The following is a 10,706-nucleotide window of genomic DNA, read 5'->3' as shown; positions in this document are numbered from 1 at the left end:
GATATGCATTTAACTGTTAGGTCAGTAGGTATATAATTTAAATATCATCAATTTCAAAAAGTCAGTTAACCTTGTTAAATTGTGTATCAGAATATAGCAAAAAGGTATTATTGGAGCATTGTATTGGGAAACAAATCAAGAATTGGATAAATTGAATAGCAAAATGGCTACAAATATGGTGAGTTAGATAGGAATTTTTAAACAAATTTTGCTGTTCCCATTTTGATTCTTTTTTGAATTTTTTTCGTTCTATTTATATCAGGAGGATCCTACATTAGAGAGGGAGTATAAAGGACACAGAGACACTGTTACAAGCTGTGATTTTAATCCAAATATGAAACAATTAGGTAAAATCAATATATCTATTATTATTTATTCTCAGTATCATTTTAAGAGGTTCCACATCTTTTTTATCACAATTTCTAGATTTTTGTATTTTTTATTATAGTAGCCATTGTGGTATCTTTTCTTGTTTATTTCAAGTATTAGGGCCAAGTCTCTGATATCTTGAGTTAGTGTTATCTGTACAAGTTTTGTGCATCCTGTCATTGAATTTATCTCTCTGATCAGGATTTGATATCGAGTACAATTATTCTCATACTTTGTTAGCAAATCTATATTTTTCCAATGTCAAACAAAATGAGTTTTTATTATTTTCCTTTTAACGATTATTTCAGATTACAAATATTTTTTTATTACAAAGTCAAAAGTGGCTCAGAAGTTGGCTTCAAATTGACTTAAAATTCGCTGCCCCTCCGTACTCCCAATGATTTACATGATAAAATGAAGTTGCTTGTTACTATATGTCATAGGTTCTCAAAGTCTTCCATGCAGAGCCTCAGGGCTTCGTGAGAGAAACCTGGGGGCTCAGCGAACTGTTCGTTTACTTATTAAAACTGAATCCAATATACAACATTGTGTTTTTTTATTTTTATAAATTTATTTTGGAGCTTCTTGAATAATATTCAACTTTTTCTTAGGTTCCATAACTCCAAAAGTTTGAGAACCCCTGCTATATGTAACCATAGGCTACATAGTTCAATAATTTTATTTTTTAACAATTGACCTTCCTAGATATTTTTATTTATTTATAGATAGAATAGTTATATTGTTGATATAAACACAACTTTTTATTTTTCAATTCTCAGCAACTGGTTCAATGGACACATGTCTCATGGTTTGGAATTTTAAACCCAAAATGAGATCATATAGATTTGTTGGTCACAAAGACGCAGTCCTTTCTGTACAGTTTTCACCATCCGGACATTTAGTTGCATCTGCTTCAAGAGATAAAACAGTACGACTCTGGATTCCTAGTGTGTGAGTTTTTACACTTGTTGGGTTTTAACTTAATGAATGCAATGAAAGTTGGCACAGGCATGGTGACGGCCTCGTGGTGAAGGCATTTGACTAAACTGTGTTGGCATCGTAGATTTCACATCTCACATTTCATTTCCATGCACGTCATCCGCACCCAGGGTGTAATAAATTGGGTAGCAATGCTGAACCTGAAGTTTCTGGTCTTTTCACGGTAGTGTGAGCTTCTCACATAATATAAGATATGTGACTGCTTGTACAGGGCCTTGTTCAGAGTGAATGGCACTAAAGAGCACCATATAAAAAGCAATTAGGACAATAGGATGTTTCTTTTTCTCCTTATTTACTGTATAATTCTGTGTCTGATTTTGAATAATATTCTTAGTGCTAAAATAATATATATATATTGTATTTCTACAAAATAATGTATGTTACATTAGATTGGTGGTTCCCAACTTATTTCAATACATTCTTCTCTTCGGCTATTTCAGATGTCTTTATTTCTGTCTCATTATGTATAAGAATCATTTTATTTGTTCAATCTTTGATGTATACTTATTTAGTGTTACCCGCAGCTTTTACTCAGTTTGAATAGTTTATTATATGTGTATAAATAAGAATTGTGTTAGTGTGCAGCAAGACTATTGAATTAAATAAATTAACAATATTAATAAAACTATGCCAAATACAGGATAATTTTTCTCCCCCATGTCATCGAAACGAGTCCCAGGGGAGAAATTTTTCCTCAGTCGAGAAAGGCGGCCAGACTGTTATTGCCTAATCTTTTCATCCATGCAAATATACAAATGTAATTATTGATTTTAATTTTATTGTAAGCTGCAATGAATTGCCAAAACTTTTGTTTTGGAGGGATTGGAATTTGATATTTTCTCTGATATTAGTTGAACAACCTAAACTGATTTTGAGTGGCTTTAACTTCTGTTTTCTTTTAAAAAATTTAACTTCCAAGTCTGATTGATCAATCTTTTCACAGAAAAGGAGAGTCAACTGTATTCAAAGCACATACAGCAACAGTTCGAAGTGTGCATTTTTCAAGTGATGGACTTTCTCTTTTAACAGCATCTGATGATAAAACAATAAAAATGTGGACAGTTCATCGACAAAAATTTCAATTTTCACTTAATCAACATATGAACTGGGTTCGATCTGCCAGGTATTTAATGTTTTTTCATTATACTACCGGTAATGTTTGATGTCTATTGGGTTATGTTTGAGTGGTCAAGTTCATAAGCTCAAGGATTGGCCATCGTACATCATATCATTCCTTGTGTGGTATAATTATGTTCACTGAAATCACAAAGACATTCTTGACTGCTTAGCGCCACAGGATGGCTAATTTGAACGCTGTCAGTTAAGACTTCTCGATCACCAAAGTCCTTGAACATGGAACAATTGACAGGTTAAACTATTCCCATGGCCATACCCAACCTGGACTGAAAACCGTACTGGAGGAGGCTATGGTTTGCCGTATGCTTAGCTGATCTTATCAGCTTTCCTCTCCTGCAGAATAAATATGAAGATCCTTTTTACCTACCACAATCATAACTAACCAAATTCCTACTAAATATACAAAGTCCATTAAATCATTGTTACTTTGTGTTTGTTCCAGATTTTCTCCAGATAACAGATTGATTGTATCAGGAAGTGATGATAAAACAGTGAAATTATGGGACAGGTAAGAACATTTAAATAATATATTGTTATTTACTGCTCAATTCAATTTGTCTCGTAAAGAAATCAGCCAAGAACTTGTTGAAAAATGGTACTCTTTGTTATTATTGACCTGTTTGAATATAAATTTTTATACCAAGTTGAACATTGAACATTTTAGACAGTGCTCAAGACAAGTGTCACTCGCAAAAAACAGTGAATTTGTCAGAATCGAAATATATTGTACAATTACAAGCGGTTAGTGGATTGGTTAGTTACCATTGCACCCGTGACTATCCTGCACAGTTTGAATTTTTGGTGATAATTATGTGCTGCACCACTCGCTGGACTGGGTGGTTCACGTAACCGCTGGTCGGTAGCGGTTTCCTCCACAATAAATACCATACTCGACATATACTGATAAACGAGCGAGACGCCATGATTACACCATATTATGGGCTTCACTCTACCTTGTGATAAATATGAAAATCATATCCTATTTATGTTTCAAGTTATTTATTTCTTATTCAACAGGAATAGTAAAGAATGTATTCACACATTTTTTGAACATGGTGGATTTGTGAATCAAGTAGAATTTCATCCTAGCGGAACATGTATTGCTGCTGCAAGTACAGATTCAACTGTTAAAGTGTGGGATATCAGAACGAATAAATTATTACAACATTATCAAGGTAAGAACATAGGGCATTACCTAGTGGTTAGATCGCAAGTTTTGGCATTTGGCATCACTCATGTAGTCTATTCTATCAGTTCTATTCTTTTCCTGTCTTCATTTACATATTATTACAAAACTATTTCAGGATGTATTCGGAATAGTACATTATTCAATTTTGGTCATCCCTGCCCCTGTGTTTATGCTAATTCAATTACCCTTGATATTCCTGTGAAGGCAGTTTATGATATTATTAAATTCTGATTGCCTTATATCGTCACAGTAAACCAAATTAGTCGCATGTCCCATTTTTGGATTGTGAGAAAATTTACATAATTTTTGTAATAGTTTGATTCTAACAGCCAAGCCTAAAAATGGACATAAGGCACTACTTAAAAACAACTACAGCCTTGAAACCGAAACCAAAAAATGACCCCTTGTCCAATATAGTCGTGTTAAGGATATATCTTAACTTTTATTTACTTGTTGAATTACAGTTCACAGCGGTGCAGTAAATTCTATATCGTTCCATCCAACTGGTAATTATCTTATATCTGCATCAAACGATTCAACATTGAAAATATTAGATCTTCTCGAAGGAAGACTTTTTTACACTTTACATGGTCATCAGGTACAATTGTGGATTCTTTTATAAGAATAGAATTTGTTACTCAAATTTACTTTTCATACTATTAATAATTTCCCAATTTCATATGCTAGCTTCTTTTGTTAAAGCGATTTCATATTTCAAGTATTCTATACTTCATATTATATATTTTTTTGGCAAAGTTGAATGACGCTCCCACTAGGCAATTCCCTTTGCGACTAATTTTGAATAATACAATTTGATCAATTTTGCCTAAAACCATCAACAAAAATTTATAGAAGTCATGAATAACTATGAAAAGCATTAGTTTGATTATCAGGAATCATCAATTAGACAATTGAATTCTGTTAATTAAATTATTTTTCTTCGCAAAAGCAAAATTTGGATTGAAGTAATAATCCCCAAAGAATTATTTGCCCATGTTTGTAATCACTATCCTTCAATATCCATACTCCATATGGTATATCCCTATTTCATTCAGGGTCCAGTAACATCGACAGTATTTTCAAGAAACGGGGAATATTTTGCGTCTGGAGGATCTGATGAACAGGTAAGATATAGGATGATCCCGAGATAACAGAACTTGTAAATTTCTTAATTACCTCCATGGAGAAAAGTTATTCGACACTTGAACCTAAGTTTGTGCATGATTGTTCCCAAAAGTTTAAGTAATCTAGGATGCTTTGCCCAAAATGTTTTCGCTTGAACAGTGGTTCCCATACATTTTAAGCCACGTCCCTTTTTTAGAATTTGTCAAGTCATGCGCCCCCCACCTCAAAAAATGAAAAGTTTTAAAAGAAATATTGCGGGCAAGACCAAATCTAACAAATATTTTTATTTTTAATCAGCTTCACTGATGATGATCAATAATCCTCATCAAACAGTTAATATATTAACCTGGTGCCTAGCCTAACCGATAATCAAATATTTATGTAATTGTTCATGTGCAGTCTAAATCTAGAATGGAGCCTTTATTTAATGTGGAATATCGATTCATAAGGATTTAAAGTAGTGAAAATATGGCAACTCTCGGACTTGAAATCTAATAAAAATATTCTTCTCTCACTTATTTTTCTGGGAGAGTACACTCTATTATTGATTTCTCATTGTGTTTGACGTGATTTCAATTCTATTTCTAGTTTTGAATAAGTAATTTAATTTGATTTCACTCTTAAATTTTCATCTAATTGGATTTTGTTGAAATTTTATAAAGGTTTGTGGTTTGATATGCTCAGTTTAAGGGTGAAAAAAATGACTTTTTTTGCAATTGTCTTCAGAGTGATATCTAAAAAGGATAGCGACTCCAAACTTTTTATTCGTCAGTGATTTAAAACTTATTATTCAATTTACTGGGCTTTATTTTTCTGTACTATGGAATGGAAACTTTTTGTTATCCTATGGGTTTCAGCCTCAGCGTGAGATGGGTAAAAATTTATTAGTGGTATCACTGATATTTGTGACTTTCCCATGTATTATTTTAATACCCATAATTAATACTGCTTATATGTAGGATAGCCCACCTGCCGTTCATTATTTTTTATGACAAGCATTTTGGGAATCTGACAGTGTCTTATTATCATTACATAGAATTCTGTTTACGTTTAATAAATTATTTCAATATTCAGTTGCTCATTGAATTTCTAGAAATATCATATATCTCAGGTTATTTTTTCTGACTTAAATTGCACTTAAATTTTATACTTCTTACAAAAATTATTATTTTGGGAGCTGTGGACTAGTGGTCCAATCGTTATACTCAACTATGATGACATCGTAGGTTAAAACCTCCAGTTCAAATCCCATGCCCATCGTTTTACTCAGGGTGTAATAAATTTGGTAGGCAATGCTGAAACTGTAAGATTCCGGTCCTTTCAAATTCTAGTAATTCCCTACCTAACAGTGATTGCTTGTACAGATCCTTGTTTTGAGCATTATTCATGAGTATAGATTTTGTTAGTCACGCCTGTCATTCTTCCATATTATGTTTCTCTGTCATTAGTGGCATTAGTGTTCATATTGATTTCCTGTTATTCATCTTGATGTAATTGGATTCAGGTAATTGTATGGAAAACAAACTTTGATCAAGCTGATTTCGCGGAGAAATTACAAGCCAATCAGAAAAAGCAAACCAGACGAATTCAGTCACATACAGATCCTGATTCAACTGCAGTTCCTGTTCATCGGCCGCATTCATCTACAGAAAGAAATGGACCTTTTTCTCACAGCACTAAGCAAAAAACGATAGATTCTTCCACAGCATTAAGGAATACACATCAAAATAATGACACAGATGTGATGGATATCGGTCCTGCAATGTTCTCAGAACCAGTGGTATGAATTCATAAATTGTGATAAATAACATTGAATAGTTAGTTACTCAAACATATTGTTATCAATTTCACTGACATCTGCTCTGTGTTTTCTCACATAAAAATTAAAAAAGTATCCGCGAATTTTGTAGGGGATATTTATGTGCAAGAGGATTGCTGAACACCTTGCCGGTAGTTTTGTAACCGCTGGCCCTTTTTGACTTCCTCTTGAAGAGGTGTAAAATGTGTAAATGCGTTGCCACAGAACCAATACGCCAACCTCTATGATTAGAGCATCTGATATAAACCAAAGCAATTGAAATTTGTCCAAAAAATAATAATCTGGTTTCATTTTTGTACATGATAGCGGGGAATGGAGGACTTTCATGCGTCGCCTGCTGATCGATCCTTGAGATCACAACAAGGAAGAAGACAAAAACAACATCAAGAGAATCATCAACAACAAGATGAACCAAAGTATTCATCGAGCATTACAGCACCTCTCGAAGAACAAACGATTCCTCCAAAAATTACAGCGACATTAGAACAAATTGTCGGTCAATTGGATATGTTAACACAGGTGTGTGATGATAATTTTATTATTATTACCTTACTTATGCTCCGAAAGTTGCAAATAAGCGTACAGAAACATCTTGCTTAAAACACAATGACATGTGTCGTCATTTTTTTTCATCATAAAGTTTTTGTCCTGAAATGATATTATTTTTAAGTGTGGAATCTTTTCTGCTCTTTTGTGAGTCCATAAATACTTGCAGATACAATATTTGGGGGTAAGTACCTTGAAACCTGAATAGAAATACAATGATATGTGATTTCCATACAGACAATGACTATACTGGAACAGAGAATGACAATGGCAGAAGATAAATTGAAAGAATGTCTTGATAATCAACAAAAGATTACATTACAAGTTCGACCATCTGACTAAATGCAAAATGCGGCGAAATAAAACTTGCATCCAGTCTGTGAACCTTCATTGCAGTCAAAGATCGGGGAGGGCATCGTCATATAAATAGATACATCTGTAAATAAGAAAACGTTATAAGAAATATTAGGAGACTTTGTTACGATAAAAACTTTTTCTCCTTTTTTTGTTTAGCGCTCGTAATTCCCGTATTTGTTTATCAATTTTGAGACATAGGTTTTCATGTTACTGAGGCATGGTTCATGTGTATGAATGCAATTCTCATTGTTTTGAGTGTCTCTCCTTTATAAATGCTATTTCATCTTCAAGTATCAGGACACAAATGAGCTTGTCAGCAATGTGGGCGTGGCTTGAAGATTTTAGTCTAATTTTCTTGACGGGAAGAATGAATTAATGTAGTATTCTTGGAAATGTTGTTATTATTTATTAAAGGTGACTGAGAATTATTTATTTGTCAAATTACTTCATTTCTAAACTGATAGAAAAACAGATTTTCTATCCCAATTACACAAAATAATAATGGAGTAATAAATACTGGGTAAAAATATGTATACTTTGTGATCGATGCTCCATTTTCTCCAGTTTATCATTATGTTCTGTTATGTAAATGTTAATGACTAAATTGTATTATTTACAATTGTACATTTTTGTTTGTCTTCACGAATGTTCCATCCATATTTCTTTGAGTTGCTCATATATATTATGACAATTTTGCATTAACTGAAAGTAGAGGTGGGGTGATGGCATTCACCTGAAAATTACAATTTTTTCAGTTTCATGTTAAACTATTACGCAATATTTGGAGGGGAAATGTGCCACATCCAACTTTTGTTCAATATTGTTTTGGTACAATCACTTTGGAAAATATAAATTCTCTCAATAAATACCAATCCATTTTATTGTAACCCTTGCCGAACTTGAAAGATTCTATTCATTCCAAAAGAGGTTGCTTCTGGTGTATCGGGATAGGACGTGGTCAATGCTAGGCCTACACTAAAATTCATTCTAAATTTGTAATTATTAATTGGAATATGTTTGTAAAACTCCATCTAACACCATTGGTTCAAAGCAATCTTCCCTATTTACCCCTTTTGGATCGGCCTATGTCTCCTCTGTCTTCAATATGTACAAGACCTTTTGTTATACTTACATTGTTATGCTGCTATTATTAGATTAGCTTATTCGAATTAGTGTTTAGTATTTTGATCTTTTTTATTTTCATCATTTGTGTGATGTGCTCAACTCTATATATATTTTATACAAATAAATGGCTGTTCGTTTATAGGAGCTAGTGGGGTAGAATGGTAGGATGGGAAGCTGTGGTACAGTCAGCTGTCTCTTGTGTATCTGAATTTTGAAATAAGTGTTACCAGACTCGCTATTGAACACTATCTTTCAACATGTGGACCGAGTAAAAAAATCGCAATGCGCGATCAACCTGTCACAACTATTGAAACAGTGTTTGGACTAATTTAATAAGCAAGAGAACAATAAAATATCAGTTGAAGGTAATTTATTTTGGACTCTGTGGCGCAAGAACAATACAATTCACAAGACTGAAATTTTGCTAAGTTGCCAAAAGCTACTAATGAGGTTTAAAACAAAATGTAAATGCGCTACAAGGGCAGTCTCACTATATGGCTTAAATAAATAGTAAAAAAAACACGGTAGTCTTCGATCAGCCTCGACGCGTGCGATAATAAATTGCATTAGAGACACATATAAGCAGTAGCATTGGGTATACAGAAATACCGCTAAGTATTGAATTCGGACACATGTTTGACTGGGCTTTTTAGGTTGTATGTATTGTAGGTTGTACATGATTTTCAAAATCAAAATGAAACATCGCATCAAATTTGATTTCAAATCTAAATGTATCATCCTGTTGGAATATTGAATATAACTGTTTAAACTTTTTTTTGCAATGGAAGGGGAATCATATGGAGTGAGCTTCGCAAGAAGATGATTGCCTCGCATTAACTTCTACTGGTAACGGTCGTGTTTTCAAGCAAATGAAGTTATTGTATCTGACCACTTGAGGGAGATAAACGACCATATAAGTTGTCACGCTTAACGTCAGAATTAATAAAAGTTGTCATATTTTCCCAAATTAAGTCATAAATAGGTTCGAGTGAGGTTCAGCACTAAAATACGACATAAATGTCATTCAAATGTCGATTGGAAATATTCTTCGGACTAGCCGGCTAGTAGATCAATTTGTCGCGTAAAAATTTGGCACATTTTGACTTGTCAATAAATATTTATGAAAAAAACTTTGTTAAAACCGATGGCATTTTACAGAAAAAAAAACTCATTTGAATCTGGCTACTGTTAACTTAAGAAAGAAGTAAAAAACTTAAACGTTTACCAGATGACTAACTTGGGGACTTAAATAATGCTTACCTGTGATATTTGAACTGGGTCATATAATATTGTTTTGGTACTGTTTCAATTTTTGCAACAGTGCTTATTTGCAGTTTTTGAATGCACGAACTATATTAATAGTTTAGTCTGTAATACTTCGCCATGCTTTATTCTCAACACGCTCATGAAACCGGAAATTAATATGCATTAGGGCAAGGTTTTAATCCTTTAAAAGTAACAATTAGCTCATTGAAACGGTTTCTGCGAAATTCGCCATACAATTATAACCAGCATAAGTTGGTAGTATCAGTAAAACTAAAGAAAGTATGTTTAGTCTAGCCTAGGCTAAGAAGAAGTCACAGTAACAGGATTTCGTCAGATAATAACTATGGGACGGTTATAGGGAGCGCGATCAACCCTAGGAATGGAATAGAATAAAAACGTTGGACATCCTGCACAATTTGAATACGGATTTGGGCGATTTGTCCTGGAATTAAAGGTAACTATCTATCATACAAACCAACATTTTCTGTGATATTATATAACACGTTATCTGAGAGGCCACATCGCCCAGAGGTATCATGTTTCCTTGACATTATTATGTAACAATATAACCTCTAGTGTAAAGACAAAAAAATTATTTTATTTCAAACAGACATATCTCTAAAAAAGGATTTGGTATTAACCCATAATTCTGAAGTATTCGTAACCAAATGTTTATTTAAAAACCACCTGTCGCCTACATGGAAGAGAATCTTTTTTTGTGTGGGTGGATGTTATCACTGGATAAATTTGGAGTTTAGTGTCTAGTTGCAAATT

The 10,706-nt window shown here is 33.2% G+C and overlaps 1 protein-coding gene across 1 annotated transcript; it reads left to right on the top strand.

The window, feature by feature from the left end:
* On the top strand, positions 1-8,808 carry LOC120339864 (uncharacterized). The gene is made up of 11 exons (XM_039408086.2): positions 1-178; positions 263-347; positions 1,149-1,320; positions 2,312-2,491; positions 2,948-3,013; positions 3,523-3,680; positions 4,159-4,292; positions 4,750-4,818; positions 6,324-6,599; positions 6,945-7,157; positions 7,422-8,808. The coding sequence occupies exons 1-11, from the start codon at positions 164-166 to the stop codon at positions 7,524-7,526; spliced, it is 1,473 nt and encodes a 490-aa protein (XP_039264020.1). The 5' UTR covers positions 1-163; the 3' UTR covers positions 7,527-8,808.
* The last annotated feature ends 1,898 nt before the right edge of the window (positions 8,809-10,706 follow it).

This window comes from Styela clava, chromosome 9, assembly GCF_964204865.1.
Source record: "Styela clava chromosome 9, kaStyClav1.hap1.2, whole genome shotgun sequence".
Classification (NCBI taxonomy): Eukaryota; Metazoa; Chordata; class Ascidiacea; order Stolidobranchia; family Styelidae; genus Styela; species Styela clava.
This window is presented reverse-complemented; position numbering and strand designations above follow the sequence as displayed.